We start from the raw sequence: 22,733 nt of genomic DNA on the forward strand, positions 1-22,733 counted from the left end.
GATCCGCAGTTCATCCAGCTCCAGCTCCAATTCCCTAACACGGTTTTCAAGGAGCTGGTGTTGGGTGCACTTCCCGCAGATGTAGCCAGCGGAGACATGTGCCATGTCTCTCACCTGCCACATTCTGCAGGAGGAGCAAGCAACTGCCCTAGCATCCATACCCCACTTATCTGAACGCCCACACAATACTAAACAAGAAAGCTTAATTCAATTGCTATAAAATTAAGCAATAAACTTATATTCAATAAAGGAAGTTTAGAAATGAACCGTACCTTATTAACTTGGTTAGAGGAGGAGGGCAGGTGGGAGACACTACACTTGTAGTACCTCAGGTTTAGCTGCCTTGCTAATATATATGGTCACTTACTTTCCTTCCCGGCAGCCGCTCTGGTCCGCAGCTGCTCCCACTCCTACTGTGGAGGGAAAACACCTCTGGCCACTACCGGTAAGTAATTTTTAACAATCTCCCTTACCTTAGCTGTAGCCTTCCTGGTTCGCCTTACCTCCGCTGCTGCTCCCACTCTATTTCCCTACAGTCTATATCTTCTATGTCCTTTTCCACAGTAAACACTGATGCAAAATACTCGTCTAATATCTCCCCCATCTCCTGCGGTTCCACACAAAGGCCGCCTTTGACGGGCCCTATTCTCTCCCTAGTTACCCTTTTGTCCTTAATGTATTTGTAAAAACCCTTTGGATTCTCCTTAATTCTATTTGCCAAAGCTATCTCATGTCCCCTTTTTGCCCTCCTGATTTCCCTCTTAAGTATACTCCTATTGCCTTTATACTCTTTTAAGGATTCACTCGCTCTATCCTGTCTATATCGGACATATGCTTCCTTCTTTTTCTTAACCAAACTCTCAATTTCTTTAGTCATCCAGCATTCCCTATACCTACCAGCCTTTCCTTTCACCCTAATAGGTATATACTTTCTCTGGACTCTCATTATCTCATTTCTGAAGGCTTCCCATTCTTCAACTGTTCCTTTACCTGCAAACATCTGCCCCCAATCAGCTTTTGAAAGTTCTTGCCTAATACCATCAAAATTAGCTTTTCTCCAATTTAGAACTTCAACTTTTAGATCTGGTCTATCCTTTTCCATCACTATTTTAAAACGAATAGAATTATGGTCGCTGGCCCCAAAGTGCTCCCCCATTGACACCTCAGTCACCTGCCCTGCCTTATTTCCCAAGAGTAAGTCAAGTTTTGCACTTTATCTAGTAGGTACACCCAGATACTGAATCAGAAATTTTTCTTGTACACACTTAACAAATTCCTCTCCATCTAAATCCTTAACACTATGGCAGTCCCGGTCTATGTTTGGAAAGTTAAATTCCTCTACCATAACCACCCTATTATTATAGATAACTGAAATCTCCTTACAAATTTGTTTCTCAATTTCCCTCTGACTATTAGGGGGTCGAAAATACAATCCCAATAAGGTGATCATCCCTTTCTTATTTCTCAGCTCCACCCAAATAACTTCCCTGGATGTATTTCCGGGAATATCCTCCCTCAGCACAGCTGTAATGCTATCTCTTATCAAAAATACCACTCCCCCTCCTCTCTTGCCTCCCTTTCTGTCCTTCCTGTAGCATTTGTATCCTGGACCATTTAGCTGCCAGTGCTGCCCATCCCTGAGCCACGTTTCTGTAATACTTATGATATCCCAGTCCCATGTTCCTAACCCTGCCCTGAGTTCATCTGACCTCCATGTTAAGCCACTTGCATTGAAATAAATGCAGTTTAATTTATCAGTCCTGAAAATGCGTTGCTGGAAAAGCGCAGCAGGTCAGGCAGCATCCAAGGAGCAGGAGAATCAATGTTTCGGGCATGAGCCCTTCTTCAAGAATGAGGAAAGTGTGTCCAGCAGGCTAAGATAAAAGGTAGGGAGGAGGAACTTGGGGGAGGGGCGTTGGAAATGTGATAGGTGGAAGGAGGTTAAGGTGAGGGTGATAGGCCGGAGTGGGGGTGGGGATGGAGAGGTCAGGAAGAAGATTGCAGGTTAGGAAGGCGGTGCTGAGTTCGAGGGTTGGGACTGAGACAAGGTGGGGGGAGGGGAATGAGGAAACTGGAGAAATCTCAGTTCATCCCTTGTGGTTGGAGGGTTTCTAGGCGGAGGATGAGGCGCTCTTCCTCCAGCCGTCGTGTTGCTATGGTCTGGCGATGGAGGAGTCCAAGGACCTGCATGTCCTTGGTGGAGTGGGAGGGGGAGTTGAAGTGTTGAGCCACGGAGTGGTTGGGTTGGTTGGTGCGGGTGTCCCAGAGGTGTTCTCTGAAACGTTCCGCAAGTAGGCGGCCTGTCTCCCCAATATAGAGGAGGCCACATCGGGTGCAGCGGATGCAGTAAATGATGTGTATGGAGGTGCAGGTGAATTTCTGGCAGATATGGAAGGATCCCTTAGGGCCTTGGAGGGAAGTAAGGGGGGAGGTGTGGGCGCAAGTTTTGCATTTCTTGCAGTTGCAGGGGAAGGTGCCGGGAGTGGAGGTTGGGTTGGTGGGGGGTGTGGACCTGATGAGGGAGTCACGGAGGGAGTGGTCTTTTCGGAATGCTGATAGGGGAGGGGAGGGAAATATATCCCTGGTGGTGGGGTCCGTTTGGAGGTGGCGGAAATGACGACGGATGATACGATGTATATGGAGGTTGGTGGGGTGGTAGGTGAGGACCAGGGGGGTTCTGTCCTGGTGGCGATTGGAGGGGCGGGGCTCAAGGGTGGAGGAGCGGGAAGTGGAGGAGATGCGGTGGAGGGCATCGTTGACCACGTCTGGGGGGAAATTGCGGTCTTTGAAGAAGGAGGTCATCTGGGTTGTTCGGTATTGGAACTGGTCCTCCTGGGAGCAGATGCAGTGGAGACGAAGGAATTGGGAATTTATCAGTCCTCCCTTGTTCTCTGCTTTGTCCCTGCCTGCCCTGACTGTTTGACTCACTTCTTTTCTCAACTGTACCAGTCTCAGATTGATCTCTTTCTTCACTGTTTCCCTGGCTCCCCCATCCCCCCACACCCCTATCTTACTAGTTTAAATCCTCCTGAGCAGCTCTAGCAAATCTCTCTGCCTGTATATATTAGTCACTTTCCAACTCAGATCCGTCCTTCTTGTACAGGTCACGTCTACCCCAGAAAAGATTCCAATGATACAAAACTGTGAATCCTTCTCCCAAATGCCAGCTTCCTCAGCCATGTATTCATCTGCTCTATCCTCCTATTCCCCCCCTCACTAGCTCGTAGCACTGGGAGTAATCCAGATATTAATACTCACGAGGACCTCCTTTTTCAATTCATGTTGAACTCTCTACATTCTCCCTTCAAAATCTCATCCTTTTCCCTTCCTATGTCTTTGCTCCAATGTGTACAATGACCACCTGCTGGGCCCTCTCTCCCTTGAGAACATTCTGCACCCTGTGATAATTGATGTTGTGAGGAGGGGTGTGGTCAGTTCAGAGGCACTCTGAGGTCTGGCACGGTATCACTTTCTTCTTTGTTTCAGACTCACTCATTTCCTCACACTGGCCACCATTAAATTTAAGTTCCTATCACCTCCATCCCCACCCCCATTTACCTATTGTACTCTTTGCTACCTTCTCCCCAGCCCCAACCCCCCATTTATCTCTCCACCCTGGTGGCTTTCTGCCTCTATACCTGATGAAGGGCTTATGCCTGAAACATCGATTTTCCTGCTCCTCGGATGCTGCCTGACCTGCTGTGCTTTTCCAGCACCACTCTGATCTAAACCTAAATTTAAGTTGCCAAGTGCAGCTATACTTTAAGGGTGTATTATTGCAGGAGTTATTCTTTATATTAATTTTTGGGATGTGGGTGTTGCTGGCAAATCCCATCCCTAACTGCTCTTGAAATATCTTCTAAATTAAAACAAAAATGTAGTGGATGCTGCAAATCTGAAACAAAAACAGAACAGAACAGAACAGGATGGGTGGCACGGTGGCACAGTGGTTAGCACTGCTGCCTCACAGCGCCAGAGACCCGGGTTCAATTCCCGCCTCAGGCAACTGACTGTGTGGAGTTTGTACATTCTCCCCGTGTCTGTGTGGGTTTCCTCCGGGTGCTCCGGTTTCCTCCCACAGTCCAAAGATGTGCAGGTTAGGTGAAATGGCCATGTTAAATTGCCCGTAGTGTTAGGTGAAGGGGTAAATGTAGGGGAATGGGTCTGGGTGGGTTGTGCTTCGGCGGGTCAGTGTGGACTTGTTGGGCCGAAGGGCATGTTTCCACACTGTAAGTAAGTAATCTAATTTAATCTAATCTAAACTTGCTAGGGGAATTCAGCAACTGGGTTTTGAAGAAGAGTTACTGAACTCAAAGTGTTAACTCTGTTTCTCTGTCCCTAGATGTTGCCAGGCCTGCTGAATTTCTCCAACATTTTCTGGCACTAACGGTCAATTAGAATCAGAATCATCCTCTGAGTTACTACCCATTCGTTCTTTCTTTAAGCTTTTCTTTAGGTAAGTCCTTATTGCTTTGGATTTCAAGCTTTTTATATTCAATTCCTTAACATTTTTATTCCAGTTTCCAGGCTTTTATTTGCTTTTCGCTCGCCTCACGTTCCACTTCAAACTATTATTTCCAATTCTCTTTTAATTTCTTTCTGCTATTTCCATTACTCATTCCTTTTTCTTCCAATTCAAACAATTTCATTTCTAGTTGAATCTTAGTTAATCCTGGCTAAGTTCAGGTTTCCCTTTTAATTCTAAATGCTGGGTAATTATTTTGAGCATCTCTTCTTTAAAAGATCCCACTTTTATTTCTACTCTCAATTTATCTGCTAAATCTGTTTCACCTTAGTTAAAGACTACAAATAGTTGACTGTTAAATATTCTACTGTCAGAAAAGTCTTAGCAACACTCAAAGCCATTTTGAAAGTTCAATCTATGCAATAAACTTCACCATAATATTCTTGCTTTATGTCCAGTACCTGCAAATATTTATTGTGGCATGGTAATTTATTAGCTTGGATAGAGAATTGAGTTGGGATAAATAGGTCTGTTTCTGGTTGGTAAGATGTAACTGGTGGGATGCCACAGTTTTTGGTCCCAGAGTGCCAACTATTTACATTATGTACAATAATGTGGATGCAGGGGTAGAAAGTACTATAGCCAAATTTACAGATGACACTAAAGTAGGTGCAGTGAAGTAATAAGAAATTGACAAATTTACATGGATAGGTTAGGTGAACCAGATTCTAGATTAGAGTGGTGCTGGAAAAGCACAGCAGTTCAGGCAGCATCCGAGGAGCAGGAAAATCAATGTTTTGGGCAAAAGCCCTTCCTCTATTCATGATGAAGGGCATTTGCCCAAAACGTCGATTTTCCTGCTCCTCGGATGCAGCCTGAACTGCTGTGCTTTTCCAGCACCACTCTAATCTAGAATCTGGTTTCCAGCATCTGTAGTCCTTGTTTTTACCAGGTTAGGTGAACCAGCCAAAATTTAGTAGATGGCATTTAATGTGGATAAATATGAGGTTATCCATATTGGTCGGAAGAATATCTATTCTTTATTCTATGATTCTATCTTTCCCGACTACCTTGTAGCCAGGAATAAACATGAAATTGTCACTCCACCCCTTGATTGAGCCTGGTCTCTGTTATTGTCACTATATTATTACCTCATGTTGGTTTGCGTCTGCAGTCTACCAACTTTATTTATCACTTTATATGCATTTAAGTACATGTACTCCAAACCCATCTGAGACTGCTTGATGACTTCTCTCATTTGATTCCTCCTGTTTCTGAATTACTCTTTTACTAATTGTCTCTCCCACCCTCTGTGCACCTTGCTTCTCCTCTCTAATGTTTCATCCTGAACTCTGTATTAGATTAGATTACTTACAGTGTGGAAACAGGCCTTTCAGCCCAACAAGTCCACACTGACCCGCCGAAGCGCGACCCAACCAGACCCATTCCCCTACACCTAACACTACGGGCAATTTAGCTTGGCCAATTCACTAACCTGCACATTTTCTTTTGGACTGGAGGAAACCCAAGCAGACATGGGGAGAATGTGCAAACTCCACACAGTCAGTTGCCTGAGGCGGCAATTGAACCCGGGTCTCTGGCGTTGTGAGACAGCAGTGCTAACCACTGTACTGCCATGCCATGTGCTCCTGCCAAAATAGCTTAAACACTCTCCAAAAGCAAAGGCAAACCTTCCTGAATGGATATTGGTCCCAACTCACTTGCAGTGCAACCTGTCCACCAGGAACAGATTTCTCATGTCTTTGAATTGGTCCCAACGCTTCAGGAGCTCAAAGCCCCCATTCCCTCATCCGCCCACACCATTTCCCCCAGCTACATATTAGCCTGTCTTCTCCTGTATTCCCACACTCACTAGTAGGTGATGGACAATGGTTTTAAAAAACAAATTTCACAAAGATTGTTTTGCTGGGATGAGTACTTGTAAGTATAAGCACTTGGTCATAGCCAATCATAGCATTCCTTTTGTGATAACTAAATTATACAGAACATGTTTGAGTAGACCAATTGGAAGTGAAATTAAAATTTGAATACATCATTGAATGAACAATGAAAGTTGTAATATTACCAATATATTAGAATAATTATCCTGCAAGGATTTGCACTCTCAGGAAGCATAGGATAAAACATTGAGGATACAATTCGCATGCTGCCCAGTGAACAGGAAGGTAGAAGAACTATATTATAGGTATTTTAATGTTCAGATATGCTGTGACATTACCTCTGGAGTAGAGGGTTCTTGTAGAGGTAGGGAAGCTACACTGTGTACAAGTATGCTTAGGTTTAATTTACTGTATGTCTGTTCTCAGTAAGACTTCTTGTACCCTCTGGGTGGAGCTGTAGTCTGATGTTAATACTTTCAAAATCCATTTAAATGACAATTTGCATTTATAAACCATTGTAATAGAAAATATTCTAAAGGTGTTTCACAGAGATATGAGGAAAACAGACACTGAACCAGAATCAATTTAGTGACTGAAATGGTGGGATTCAGGCAGAACTTGAAGGCGGAGACATGGATTGTAATTGGTGGCTGAATGGCAGGCCACCAGGAGAAGGTGAGGGGAGGAAGGGATTTGAGGCATAAAAAGGAGTTTATAGATTATGAAGCTGGGAAGAAACTTTGCCATGGAGTGATTTAAAGATAAGGACTAACATTTTTAATTTTGAGATGTTGTGAGACTCAGAGTGTCATTAGAAATATTGATACAGAACATAATTCAAAAAGTTAGTCACAGGGAATATATGATTAGCTGAAGTAATTGATATATGGAAAGCCTGAAATGGAAACAATAAAGCTGTTTGTGAACTTTGTGAAGGAAAATTACCTTTTGTTTCATCTGGTTGCTCTCTGCACATACTGACTGACCTGTTTAGAGTTTCCAGTGTTTTAAATTTTCACAATTATGAAGAAGTGAAAAATGATTATTCAAGATATTCAAATTGAACTTAACATAGAAATTATTCTGCAGAAGGGTCACTCGACCTGAAATATTAACTTTGCTTTCTCTCCAGGTGCTGCCAGACCTGCTGAGCTTTTCCAGCAATTTCTGTTTTTGTTGGGAAAGAAATCAGCAGACCTAACAAGGATTAGCTCTTAATTGTTAACGTTATTGCCACTGTTTTCGGTTGAAGTACAATATTTTAAAACTCTTTCTGTCATGTCCGTGTGTTCACCCACTCACTCTTTCTTTTATTATGTGTCTTTTCAAGTGCTGTTTAGTCCTTCATTTTTTCTCCAATTCTGACTAAGACTAACACCTGAACAAGTACTACAACTTGTCTGTTCTCTTGAAATCTGGAATTCTGGTAGGAAGTTAACTGAAAGTTTAAAATCTAGTGTTGATGTTTGTAAGCTAAAAGCTTTAAGGGAAATGGAACTAAAGCAGGTAATTAATTGATGGAACAGGTCACAATGGGCTGCTTTTCTTTTGTTCACTTTCTGCATTCTACACATGCTGACTCATCTGAAAAATGGTTGTACTTATGGAAGGGATTCACACACATCAAGTCAAACTGCACGTAGAAATCAGACAAAGACTTCATAGTTTCTTTCCATGATCCATTATCACCCCGATCTGCACCTGTATCTTCTTTGCCATTTAATTACTCCTGTTCTTGGCCTGATCACAGATCTTTCACTTGTCTTTCTCTATTGCCCCTTCCTTTTTCTGGCTGTACTCTGTCATGTTTCTTTCTCTACCAGTTCTCATGCAGCGTCATTGACCTGCAATGTTAATTCTGTTTCTCGCTCCATGGTTACTATTTCACAAAGTGAATGTTTCCAGAATTTTCTGCTTTTACTCTTTGTTATTTATTCAATAGTTTCAAAATCTAATGTGGATCACCTCCTATTTGTGAGGTTTGTTGTTTTGTTCTTTCGCCAGACATTGTAATTTGACCATTATTTTATTTCACTGATAGCTATCTTGGGCTGTTTAAGAATCCCTGTGGTTTAAGTGGAAAACATGCATTTTGAAAGATGTTTTTCTCTGTAGAGAATGTAGCTAAATTAATTGATTATGACAACTCAATGGTGCATGAGTGTTTTGTAAATTCTGCAGCTGCACACAAACCGAAAGTATTAATCACAACCCCAGATGTGTGGGTCAATTGCAGGCATTTGCAACCTGAAAATTAACTGTCGAATACATCAAGAAAAGGCTGAATTTACCCCGATTATTGACTTTAATCCAATTACCCCTCAACTGTTTATACCTAAGAGAATACAAACCATGCCTACCCAAACTTCCTTTGCAATTTAACAATCTTAGCCTGGGGATCTCTAGGTCCTTTTATTTAATCCTTTCATGTCATGTGGGTATTATCGGCAAGGTCACCATTTGCTGCCCATCCCTAATTGTCCTTGTATTGAGTGGCTTGCCAGGCAATTTCAGAGGGCAGTTATGAGTCAGTTAGGGCCACATATAGGTCTTTTAAAAAAGGATAAATTGATATTGGAGGCTCTTCAAAGAATTTTACTTGGCTCAAAGTTTGATTTATCAGCAACGGCTAAACAGGCTATGTCTTTATTCATTTGAGTTTAGATAAATGAGGGGTGATCTGATTGAAGAATACAAGATTCTGAGGGGGCGTGACATGGTAGTTGTTGAAGTGATGTTTCCACTAGTAGGGGAATCTTGAACTAGAAGACAGAATAAGAGGACATTAAACTAATTAAAGAGGAAGGAGGTATGTTTTTGAAATATTGGGAAGTTGACAGCTTAGCTAGGCTGGTACAAAAGAGGAGTTGGGGCATGGGGCAGATCCTGTTGAATGAGGGACAGGATTGAGGGGCCAAATGGCTAATTCTTATATACACTCAGTAAGGGTTTATTGGACAGAGTATTGATGTAGGAGTTGGGTGGCCATGTTGCAGCTATACAGGACATTGGTTAGGCCATTTTTGGAATATTGTGTGCAATTCTGGTCTCCTCCTAATGGAAGGATGTGGTGACACTTGAAAGAGTTCAGAAAAGATTTACAAGGATGTTGCCAGGGTTGGAAGATTTGAGCTATAGGGAGAGACTGAATAGGCTGGGACTGTTTTCCCTGGAGTGTTGGAGGCTGAGGGGTGACCTTTTGGAGGTGTATAAAATCATGAAGGGCATGGATAGGGTATGATTTGGAGATGCTGGTGTTGGACTGGGGTGTACAAAATTAAAAATCACACAACACCAGGTTATAGTCCAACAGGTTTAATTGGAAGCAGACTAGCTTTTGGAGCACTGCTCCTTCATCAGGTGATAGTGGAGGGCTCAATTCTAAGGCACAATAGACAGGTTCTTTTCCCTGGGGTGTGGGTGTCCAGAACTAGAGAGCATAGGTTTAGGGTGAGAGAGGAAAGATTTAAGAGGGACCTCAGGGGCAACTTCTTCACACAGAGGATGGTGTGTGTATGAAATGAGCTGCCAGAGGAAGTGGTGGAGGCTGGTACAATTACAACATTTAAAAGGCAGCTGGATGGGTATATGAATAGGAGGGATTGGGATGGATTTGGGCCAAGTGCTGGCAAATGGGATTAGATTAGTTTAGGATATTTGGTCGGCATGGGCAAGTTGGACTCAAGAGTCGGTTTCTGTGCTGTACATCTCTATGTCTCTATGACTCTATGACAGCAGAATTCCCTCTCTGAAGGACATTAGTGAACCAAACAGGTTTTTATACCAATTGATAATAGTTATATCATGACCATTACTAAGACTACTTGTATATTCTCAATGTATTAATTGAATTTAACTTCCATCAAATGGGATTGAACCTGTGGCCTCACAGTATTAACCTAGGTCTGGATTAGCAGGAGAAAGTGAGGACTGCAGAAGCCCAGTTACATTGACACTATGCTGCTGCTTCCTCATTTGTCTTGCAATATTAATTTTCATATGCAATTTAATTTTTTTCAGCTTAGAATTTACCTGATAAGAAAAAATAAAGCGCAGATGTTTTTCCCTGAAAAGGTTGGCAAAATCTGTCAGTCACAAAAGCTCATATAGAAGCAAATAAATGTAATTCAATCAACAAAACAAGAGCTGATTAATTTTCTTTTTCCCATGCTAAATATAAGTTGGAACACCACTGGGGTGTTTTCCAATCTCTTGCTATAACTATGTTCGCGATTCTTCAGCTCTGGGTTACGGCTGTCTTTTGTCTGTGGTACAGATAGGAGTTTGAGAAAACTCTTAAATCTAGAACATTTGGATTTAATCAAGACCTTTTGCTTTTTTTTTGTTGGATCAACTAAGTTTTGAGCTCTTGAAATGGTGGTAAGTGGCTAACAGGCAAGCGACTGAAAGTGTCTACAGTATAGAAAGTGACCATTCAACCCATTGTAACTGTACTGGTCTTTTGATATGGTGTTTCAGGACTCATCCAAGCACCTGCTACCTTTCCATTGCACCGTACTTCTCTGTGCTGCGAATACTTACCTCTATTTTCTTTAAAAGATACTCCTCTGCTATCACCATCACTGAATCCCCCACTGTAAACATCCTGAGAAAGTTTATAGCTTTAAAACTTGTCTTTAAACATTTAGACTAAAATGTAATGTTGAATTATAGAACACATTTACTGCACTAGAAAATAGACAGGAAGGCTCAGAAAAAGGGGGGAACTCAAGGAATGCAGAAGATAGGGACATCTAGGCTCACCAAGTGATAACAGGATGCTGTAAGGCAATTAAGAACATTTGCCTTAGCATCGATGAATCTATGCGAACAGGACACCAAGTGATAACATTCACAGCCATTCCCTTGTGAAATTAATGACAGTTTTTGAATCTGACCCTGAAACGAACCTCTCTATTATCAAAAGCTTTGTAATCAACGGTCGGATCTTGCCCTTTATAATGGATTCTTATTACCCCTTGCAAGTGGGGCAGACACAGAGAGGAAAAAAAATCTTTGCTGTTAAAACCCTGACTTGAGAGTTCAAAAGGACACTAGAGAGAGAGAGACCATTTTAGTGCTGAGGCTGTTGTTGCCAGTAGAAAATTAACTTTTAGTGCTTATCTGCTATGGATTGAATTTAATTTCATTTTGGGAGTTTATGATGATATTGAGTAGCCATTACCGGTTATTAAATACAAACTCTGTAAAAGGTAATATTGATGAAGCTTTAACTTACTTCCTGTTCTTGCAGACCATTCTTCCTACCTTACAGACTGCCCCACTGTCAATTCTAACTAATCAGATCTTACGTCTTATTTGAATTTGAATCACAACCCTGAAAAGGCAGCATGTTTAATTCAAGACTATATGAGTCAGTTTAAATGCAACCTTACGGTAACATCTCAGCCTCAGGTACAAAATGATTCAGTGCATAAAAAGCGGGAGTTTGCTCCTGGCTTACAAATTATTCTAAGCCTAACGTTAAAGAGATTCTGGCATAATGTGTCAGGAAGTCATTTTATGATCAATAGTTTGCCCTCCTTGCTAAGAAGCCATTTTGTAAAACAATTGGTTCTGACATGTGCAGCACGGAGTCCCGCGTCACGGCGCTGCTCGGGACGAACCTCGACAAACACCACTGCATTCCTCTCCAGACTTCCTCTGCGTAGGCACATTCCAGAAGGAGGTGTGTGACAGTCTCGTCCCCCCCGCAGCCGCTTCGAGGGCAGTGTGCGGTGCGGCTGAGAGTCCGGGCGTGCATAAAGGATCTCACAGGCAGAGCCCTTCTCACCACCAGCCAAGCCATGTCTTGGTGCTTGTTGGAACGTTCTGGCGATGAGGCATTCTGCCAAATGGCTTTGACAGTCTGCTCAGGGAACCGCTCGATAGGATCGGCCCTCTCCTTTTCCCGAAGGGTCTCAAGGACACTACGTGCTGACCACTTCCTAATGGACTTGTGGTCAAAGGGGTTTTTCTTGATAAATTTCTCCACGAAGGACAGGTGATACGGAACGGTCCAACTACTCGGAGCGTTCCGCGGCAGCGAGGCCAGGCCCATCCTTCGCAACACCAGGGACAGGTAGAACCTCAGTACGTAGTGACACTTGGTGTTTGCGTACCGGGGATCCACGCACAGCTTGATGCAGCCACACACAAAGGTGGCCATCAGGGTGAGGGTGGCATTGGGTGTATTTTTTCCCCCGTTGCCCAGATCTTTATACAGTAAGTCCCTTCGGACCCGGTCCATCTTTGACCTCCATATAAACTGGAAGATGGCCCGGGTGACTGCAGCGGCACAGGTTCTGGGAATAGGCCAGACCTGTGCAACGTATAACAGCAATGACAGTGCCTCACACCTGATGACCAGGTTTTTTCCCGCGATGGAGAGCGACCGTAGCTTCCATCTGCCCAGTTTCTGCCTCACTTTGCTGATACGCTCCTCCCAAGACTTGGCGCACGCCCCAGCCCCTCCGAACCAAATACCCAGCACCTTCAGGTGGTCGGTCCTGATGGTGAAGGGGATCGAGGATTGGTCGGCCCAGTTCCCGAAGAGCATGGCCTCGCTCTTGCCTCGGTTTACCTTGGCCCCCGAGGCCTGTTCGAACTGGTCACAAATGCACATGAGTCTGCGCACGGACAGTGGATCCGAGCAGAAAACGGCGACATCATCCATGTACAGGGAGGCCTTAACCTGCAGGCCCCCGCTGCCAGGAATAGTCACCCCTCTCAGGCTCGCATCCTTCCTGATGGACTCGGCAAATGGCTCTATGCAGCACACAAACAAGACAGGAGAGAGAGGGGCGGCCCTGCCTGACTCCAGATCTGACTGGGAAGCTATCTGATTCCCACCCATTGATTGAGACTGCACTGACAATGTTGGTGTAGAGCAGTCTGATCCAATTAGCGATTCCCTCCCCGAAGCCCATTTTGGAGAGAACATCTCTCATATACCTGTGTGATATCCTGTCAAAAGCTTTCTCCTGGTCCAGGCTGATCAGGCAGGTGTCCAACCCTCTGTCCTGCAGGTAGGCGATCGTATCCCTGAGGAGTGCGAGACTCTCAGCGATCTTCCTGCCCGGCACAGCACAGGTTTGGTCAGGGTGAATCACCGACCCCAGAGCAGACCTGACCCGGTTGGCGATTACCTTTGACAGAATTTTGTAATCCACATTCAACAGTGAGATTGGTCTCCAATTTCTGAGTTCCTCCCTCTCCCCCTTCCACTTGTAGACGAGGGTGATGATGCCTTTCCTCATGGATTCACTCATGGTACCTGCCTGAAGCATACTGACATACACCTCCAGCAGGTCCTGGCCAATCAAGTCCCACAGAACGGAATAGAGCTCGACCGGTAAGCCGTCGCTTCCGGGAGTTTTATTCTTTTCAAAGGACTCGAGGGCCTTGGTCAGCTCGTCCAGAGATAGCGGCTGGTCCAGCCTCTCCCGTGTTCTGTCGTCTAAGACCTCCGTGATAGAGGACAGGAACGACTGGGAGGCCGTGCTGTTGGTCGGCTTCGCGTCATACAGACTGGCATAGAAGGATTTACTGATCCTCATGACGTCAGCCTGAGATGACGTTAGCGAGCCATCTTCTTCCTTCAGGCTGCTGAGCACAGAGCTCTCTTTGTGCACCTTCTGGAAGAAGAAACGTGAGCACATCTCGTCCTGCTCCACCGAGCGGACCCTGGACCGGAAGATTATCTTGGAGGCCTCCGAAGCAAAGAGCGAGGCTTGCTGGCCCTTCACAAGGACTACGTGTTGAGGGACGCGCTGAAGCTTGGGGCAGCTGCCGCCAAGGCGCGGTGGGGAAAGACCACTGTGTAAAGTCTGCCTGCCTAACGAAGAACAGGGGGCCCATGCAGTCATTTGGGCTCTGCTGACGCCTCAGCTAATTATATGGGCATATGATCAAAAAATGTACAGACCTGTATAAAAATGATAAGTTTTGATCTCTGTATGTACATGTCTACATATGTATGGCATGACCAATTGTACAGACCATCAAATTATTTTATGAATGAAGTACATTTTTGAAATTAAAAAAAAATTGGTTCTGACATGTGAGCTGTGCAAAGTTACCTTATGAACTCTCCAATTAGCTCAGACTGGTATCTCTTTACAGTAGGAGTTTATCTCGCTAGCAGGCGCCTAACTTGGCTGGGTATGTTTTTCCCACCTGATAAATGGCTTAGGGCCTGTAGGAGTGATTAGTCAAGTGTACACAGACCTGTCAAATAACTTTTTTTTCCCTTACAAAGTTATTGTCTTTCAATGTTATCTGTCAAATTAAGAACATGCAATTTTTAAAAAACTTTTGTATGAAGGAAGCCACTTTGTATCAGTACATCGGAGTAGCCTGGCGGGTCACTTGAAGAGCCGGTGCCCTGCTCTCGTAGGTTATCAGAACCTAGTTAGTCGAGCTTTTGGGAATCAGTGTTATGTTGTAACAGTGGTGCTATTGGCAAATAAAGGGGATGACTAAAGTTAAACTAATCTGTCTGTAAGAGGGTTTTTTATTCCAGACGTCCAAAGAGTACGATCTCCGGGACAAACCAAGAGAGAGGCTTACAGGTCTGAGTCCACAAGGGATTCCCTGGGTTGTCTCAAATCTTCACTTTAACAATCCTTGAGGTTACCATTGACCAGAAATTGAACTAGACACACCACAGAAATACAGTGGCGACAAGATCAGTTTAAAGGCTAGGAATATTGTGGCAAGTAACTCACCTCCTGATTTCCGAAATCCTATTCATCATCTACAAGGCACAAATCAGGTGTGCGATGGAATACTACCACTTGCTTGGGGCATTCCCCACTCGCCAATAGCACTCACAAAGCTTGGCACCATCCAGGACAAAACGGCGCACTTGATTGACACTACATCCACAAGCATTGACTCATCCATCTGATATCTGTGATCTTGAACAAAGCATGTACAATTCCAGAACAGCATGAATGAAGATAGAGAATGCAGTTTCCCTTTTGACCAATACTTCGGCAAGGATGAGGAAGAAATGTTCTGGCTTAACAAGGTAGTTGAGGTAAGTGGGCAAAAAGATGATAATGTCCAAGTGTTCTTCATTATAATTGCTCCACCATTTACAAAGAGAGAATGCAGGACGTTTGGATAGAAGTGATGTGTGGGGATATGGAGATAGAGCAGGAAGTTGACAGTAGGAAATGGAACTGGTTCAGTCACGATGGGCTAAATGGCCTTCAGAGCTGTAATGGCTCTGTAATCCTACGTAGGACATATAATTGTAACCAGTATTACTTCACAGTCCCTTTCTGAGGTAGAATCCTCTCTTATCAACTTACAGTAAAGGCAACACGTGGTTTATAGAAGACTAGTGGGAATGGTCACCGAAGCTGTGATAGAATAAGGTGATAATTGATGGTGTGAGGAGGGGGTGTGGTCAATTCAGAGGTACTCTGAGGTTAGGCGTGGTATCATTTTTTTATCTTAATTTCTGACTCATTCATTTCCTCACATCAGCCCACAATGAATTTAAGTTGCCACGTGCAGCTATAGTTTAAGGGTGTATTATTGTAGGTGTTATTCATTTTACTAATTTTTGGGATGTGGGTGTTGCTGGCAAATCCCATCCCTAACTGCTCTTGAGCAAGCGTGGTGAGCAGCCACCAAATCAGTGGCTTGCTGAGCAGGTATTCCTGATGAAGGGCTTTTGCCCGAAACGTCGATTTTACTGCTCCTCGGATGCTGCCTGAACTGCTGTGCTTTTCCAGCACCACTAATCCAAAATCTGGTTTCCAGCAACTGCAGTCATTGTTTTTACGAGGTATTTCACCAGACAGTTAAAGGTCAGTCCCATTACTGTGGGTCTAGAGTCACCTTGCAACTGGGTAAGGATTTACATGTATGAACATTTCCCCCCATCTACTCTGTCCACACCTCTCATGATTTTTTAAAAAAACTTCTATTCAATCTCTTTTCATCTTCAAGGAAAACGGTCCCAACTTCCCTAATTGTTCCTCAGAATTGAAGATTCTCCTTTGTGGAATAATGAATGTACAACTTGCACTGTGGCAGAGTTGGCAGAAGAATGGCTGCTTCAGGTTACTTTAGCCCCTCTATATTTAGGTGGTCTCAGTATAATTACTAATGTACAATCTTTATGTTTGAATTTGACATTTCTTCTTTTCTCCAGAAGCTGCAGATAGAAAACTGTGATCGGAAAGAAACCTGTTGCTTCACCTTGATGAATTTACTAACAATGATAGCTGTACTGGTGAGAGATACTACAGGTATTGAGTGCATAACAAAAAGAAGACGAGGGGAAAATTGGCAGAAAAGTGAAACAGCATACTGCATCATGGAGTTGGAGTGTGGTTTTCACACATTGAATAAATAATCATGATCTTACTACTGCTGCGAGTTGTAAAAAGAGTGGGATAGTTCACTCAGCAGTTTGCTTGAAGATATAAACTGAGGACAGTTACAAATGTACAACTAAAGGAAATTGAACATCATTTCGGCCAAGCAAGGGACAAGCCATTCCAGCCATTATCAGTGCACCCCTCTTTCTCTCCAGCTTGGTCATAGTCTTGCTCAATTGAGAGAAAGCTTTCTTTCAATTATTTATTTCTTCCTTCCATTATTATTCATTCATGGCATATGGAAGTTGCAGACTAGGCAGCATTTATTTTTCATTCCTAATTCTCCAATTGCTGTTGGTCAGACCAGGTAACGATGGCAGATTTCCTTCTGTAAAGGGCATTGGTGATTGTTTTTCCAACAATTGACAATGATTACATGGTTGCCAAGAGGTTAACCTTTTATTCCAGATATTTATTGAACTCAAACGTCATCATGTTATGTTCCCAACACAGTAACTTGAGGTTCTGGATTCCAGTGACTATGGTCAGCATTATTATATATCTATTGTAAAACAGTTAATAAAGGGAGGTTTGAACTCTTGGTTACAGCAGTCTGAGCAGTTCGTTCAGTAGGAAACTCAATCTTTGCTTGCTCCTGTCATCACCTTCAGTTTATTGCTATTTTTACTTTCCTTGTTGACTTCATTAGACAATAGACAATAGGTGCAGGAGTAGGCCACTCTGCTCTTCGAGCCTGCACCACCATTCAATACGATCATGGCTGATCATCCTTAATCAGTATCCTGCTCCTGCCTTATCTCCATAACCCTTGATTCCACAATCCTTGAGAGCTCTATCCAACTCTTTCTTAAATGAATCCAGAGACTGGGCCTCTACTGCCCTCTGGGGCAGGGCATTCCACACAGCCACCACTCTCTGGGTGAAGAAGTTTCTCCTCATCTCTGTCCTAAATGGTCTACCCCGTATTTTTAAGCTGTGTCCTCTGGTTCGGCACTCACCCATCAGCGGAAACATGTTTCCTGCCTCCAGAGTGTCCAATCCTTTATTAATCTTATATGTCTCAATCAGATCCCCTCTCAGTCTTCTAAACTTAAGGGTATACAAGCCCAGTTGCTCCAGTCTTTCAGTGTAAGGTAATCCCGCCATTCCAGGAATTGACCTCGTGAACCTACGCTGCACTCCCTCAATAGCCAGAATGTCTTTCCTCAAATTTGGAGACCAGAACTTCACACAGTACTCCAAGTGTGGTCTCACCAGGGACCCGTACAGCTGCAGAAGAACCTCTTTGCTTCTATACTCAGTCCCTTCATGCTGCTGATTAATGGAAGACAGAAACATTAATAAACTTCTGGAAACCAACTATTGTGGATGCTAGAAATCTGCAGTAAAAACAGGAAATAGTGGAAATACACACCAAGTCTAACAGCATCTGTGGATGGAGATGCAAAAGTTAATGTTTCAGATTAATGGTATTTAATCAGAGTTTATTAACCTGAAATGTTAATTCAATTTCTGTCTTTACAGCTGTCAAACCTGCTGAGTAGACTTGCAGATTTTGTTGTAGATCTCTTAAGACCCATAAAGTAGTCATGCCCCATGTAACCATTTTGTTCTGTGACTTGAGTAAGGATGATATTCATATGGGATTGCAAACTTACGACCAGATGAATTAGAAGCAGGAGTAGATCACTCAGCCTCTAAGCCTGCTCCATTATTCATTAAGATCATAACTGATTTGATTACTCCACATTCGTCAACCCAAAAAACCTTTTTATGCCAATGCTTGTCGAGAATCTATCCATATCTGCCTTAAAGATATTCAAAGTTTCTGCTTCTACCACTTTTTGAGGAACCAAGTTCCAAAGACTCACAACTCAATTTAGGAACCATAACTTCTGTCCCTTCATCTAAATCATTCATGTAAATTGTAACAAATTGTGGCCATAGCACCAACCCCTGTGATACACCATTCGCTGCGTAGACGTAGACATAGACATAGAATCCCTGCAATGTGAAACAGACCCTTTGGCCCAGCAAGTCCACATTGACCCTGTGAAGAATATCCCACCCAGACCCATTCCCCCCTATCCTATTACTCTATATTTGCCCCTGACTAATGCACCTAACCTACACATCCCTGAACACTGTAGGCAATTTAGCATGGCCAATTCACCTAATCTGCACGTCTTCAGATTGTGGGAGGAGCCTGGAGAACTCAGAGGAACCCCACGCAGACAAAGGGAGAATGTGCAAACTCCACACAGTCGCCTGAGGCTGGAATCAAACCTGGGTTCCTGGCGCTGTGAGGCAACAGTGCTAACCACTGAGCCACCATGCTGCCCTATGTCTTGCCAACCAGAAAAAGTTCTAATAATGCCCACTGTCTGCTTCTTGTTAGCCAGGCAATCTTCTAGCCATGTCAATATGTTACCCATGCACAATGAATCTTTATTTTCTACAATAACCTTCAATGTGGCACCTTATCAGATTCCTTCTGGAAATTACATACTGTACGTCCATGAGTTCCACTTTTTCTACTGCACATGCCACTTCTTCAATAAGTTAAACATAGTTTCCCTTTCACAAATCATCTTTGCTCTGCTTAATTATCATGAACATTTGTAAGTACTGTGATGGCTTTAATAATAGATTTTAACATTTTTCTTATAATAGTGGTCTGTAGTTTTCTGCTTTCTGAATCCCTTTTGAATAAAGTAATTACATTTATTATTTTCCAATCCAGTGGAAACTTTTCCAAATTTTGGGGAATTTTGAAAAATGAGAACCAACACATCACTATCTCACAATCCACTTCTGCTTAGATGCTAAGATGAAATCCATCAAGACCCTAGTGACACGTCTGTGCACAGCTCCAGCAATTTGCTCATTACCACTTCCCTGGTGATTTTAATTTTCCTGTGTTCCATTTCCTGATTTACATCTCTTTCTATGAAGAGATTTAACTTTCTAATATATATATATTCTCTACAGTGAAGACCAAAGCAAAATAGTTGTTCAATTCAACTGCCATCTCTTTATTTTCTATTACTAATACAGACTCACATTCTACACTTCCAAAGTTCATTTTGGCAATTCTTCCTTTTTATACACCTATGAAAACTCTTACTATCTGTTTTCATATTTCTACATAGCTTTCTCTCAGACTAATTGCTCCTTTCTGATTAATATTTTTGTCATTCTTTGTTTTTTTAAAAATATTCTGTCCAGTCTTCTGACCTGCCACCCACCTTTGCATAATTATATACAGGTACTTTTTCTTGAAAGTCCTCCTCTTGAGATTTTTTTTCATTGGAATGTAACTATTTTGCATGCTGTGGAATTTATTCTTAAATGCAAAATGAAATTGGATGAATTGAAGATTTAATTAAAGAATTACAGATAACTAAAGAGTTTTGAGTACAGAAGCAAAAAGGTCTTGCATTATAATATAGAATACTGGTGTGATACTACATGGAGTATTGTGTGCTGTCCTGGTCCCCTGACCGAAGGAAGGATGTTTTTGGGTGGGCAGCCAAGGTTCAACAGACTGATTCCTGGGATGGTGGGATTGTCCGATGAGGAGATATTGAGGATATTTGGCCTGATTTCTCTGGAGTCTAGAAGAATGAGATGTAATCTCACAGAGATTTACAGAATTAATTTGAATTGAATTTAATTTATTGTCATGTGTACTGAGGCCCAGTGAAAAGAATGAATAGTGAAAGGATGCTTCCCTTGATGTAGAGTGTGGAACCAGGGGTGTGTTTTCAGAAATAAGGCAAGCCATTCGACACTGAGATGAGGATAAATGGTGAATCTTTGGAATTCTCTATCCCAAAGGCTGTGGAAGCTCAGTCATTGAGTATGTTCAAGTCAGAGGTCAATAGATTTCTAGATACTAATGATATCAAGGGATGGGGGATAGTGTGAGAGAGAATGGTGTGGAAGTAAATAATCAGTCATGATCTAGAATGGTAGAGCAGCCTCATGGGGCTGAATGGCCTTCTCCTCCTCCTATGATTCTAAAGAAAATGGAAAAAATAATTTGAATTAAAAATTTTTGAAAGAAGAGAAAAGGGAATGACAAACAAAATAGTGGAAAAGCGAAGGCACGTGAAACAGAAATATTAAAATTACAAACTGCTATGTTAAAAAAAGTTTGACATTGTGACATTCCTCTAAGGTCATCCAAACCCTGAGGTAGGATTTAAACCTGAACCGTCTGACCCAGAGGTAGGGGCAGTTCCACTGAACAAGATCTTTTAAGCACTGTGCTTATGCATACAATAATCTAAAACAAATACTGTACTTGGAACCAGCCTGAAAGTAGAGTGACCAACTCGAGGCTCATTAACAATTAAACTGCTTGCTAATGCATATTAAAATGGCTGCACAACATTTTGATGCCTAGAGCTTCAGCCAACACCTAACAGTGATCAGCTGTTTTCAAGTGAACAAGGCATTGCTGTCATTCTCAGAGCTATTTAAACGGATGTTCACTATTTCATGTTTATTGCTGTTGAAATTGAGAGGAGGAATTCACAAACACATTTTCTGTGCACTTAGTCAAATCTCCACTCACACTTGAACAACATTTACTCTGGAAACTATTTTGAATTGCTTACAAATATGTGAATTACGAGCAGGAGTGGGCTATTTGGTCTTTCGAGTCTGCTCCACTCAATAAAATCATGGCTGATCTAATCAGAGCCTCAACCTTACATTCCTGCTACTCCCAATTACCATGACTTCTTTATTCGTCAAGAAGGTATCTCCATATGCCTTAAAAATACTCAAAAATACTGCCTCCACTGCTGTTTGGAAATAGAGTCCCAAAAATCATGACAGAAATTTATCATTACTTGTTTATCATTACTCCTCCATCTTAATTCTTCTTCTGAGACTTAAAAAAAAGGAAAATCCCACATTTAAACTGTGTGGGATTGAACACAATTCCATTTGCCTTCTTGAGTATGTTCTGTACCTTTTTGTGGTATTTTAAAGAGCTTTGCATCTGAACCCCAAATCTCATTAGGCATCCACTGTATTTAACGTCTTGCCTTCTAAACAAAATGCCCTTATCTATGCTTTTTCTGTCCCAAATGGATAACCTCACACTTGCTTTTATTAAAGTCTATCTACCACAGCTTTGCCTTTCACCTAATTTATGAGTATCCTGTTGTAAAAATATGCTGTTGTCAACACTGTCTGCAGTACTGCCCAATTTTGTGTTGTCAGCAATTTTAGATATTTGACTTTATATGCCATTATTTAAGTCATTATTGAATATTAGAAACTTACCAATTGCCCCAACTCAGATCTCTGCAGTTTACCATTAGTCAAGTCCTACCAATTTGAGGGGTACTAACCCATTATTCCAACTCTCTGTTTCCTGCTACTTAATGAATTTCCTATCCATGTCAGTAACTTGCCCTCAATTCCATGGACTTCCTTAGCTAACAGTCTCCTGTTTGGGACTTTATCAAAAAGCCTTCTTTCCACATAAACAATATCTATCGACTCATCTCTGTTCATCACCTTTGTCACCTCTTCAAAAAACACTAAGGTTTGTCAGACATGACCCAACCTTCACGAACCAATGCTGACTCCTCCTGATTAACAAATTTTCTTGGTGATTGATTACCCCATCCTTGATTATAATCACCAGTAACTTCTCCACCAGGGATACCGAGCTAACTATACAGACTATATGAGGCTTTCCATTGGTAAAGCTCCTACTTTCCTCAGTATTGGGCCAATGCCCTAGGAATTGAAATCCTGAGATTATTATTTCTGTGATTCTACTTTTAATTTAGCCCCGAGCTGCCAATGCTCTCCCACCAGAACCTCATTTTCAGTTCTACCGCTGTAATAGATATGTGGATCCTCCCTTTCCTTCTGGCCCAAAGCCCATATCCCAAAGTCTGATAACAGGAAGGCAACACAGCCTCCTGACTCTGCTACTGACAGCAAAGAACCAAGATTTTCCCCTTGACTATGCTTCTC

General features: G+C 42.5%; 1 protein-coding gene across 1 annotated transcript in view; it reads left to right on the forward strand.

The window, feature by feature from the left end:
* The window catches only part of LOC148147600 (uncharacterized), a 39,936-nt gene extending 23,297 nt beyond the window's left edge, over positions 1-16,639 (forward strand). The window contains exon 2 of the mRNA XM_087994685.1: positions 16,538-16,639. Within this exon, the coding sequence (XP_087850811.1) occupies positions 16,538-16,550 (13 nt within the window). The 3' untranslated portion in view covers positions 16,551-16,639. The remainder of the gene's footprint in view (positions 1-16,537) is intronic.
* The last annotated feature ends 6,094 nt before the right edge of the window (positions 16,640-22,733 follow it).

Source organism: Chiloscyllium plagiosum, unplaced genomic scaffold, assembly GCF_037043375.1.
Source record: "Chiloscyllium plagiosum isolate Xiang-an unplaced genomic scaffold, Cpla_swu_hap1 HiC_scaffold_15, whole genome shotgun sequence".
In the NCBI taxonomy this organism is placed as follows: Eukaryota; Metazoa; Chordata; class Chondrichthyes; order Orectolobiformes; family Hemiscylliidae; genus Chiloscyllium; species Chiloscyllium plagiosum.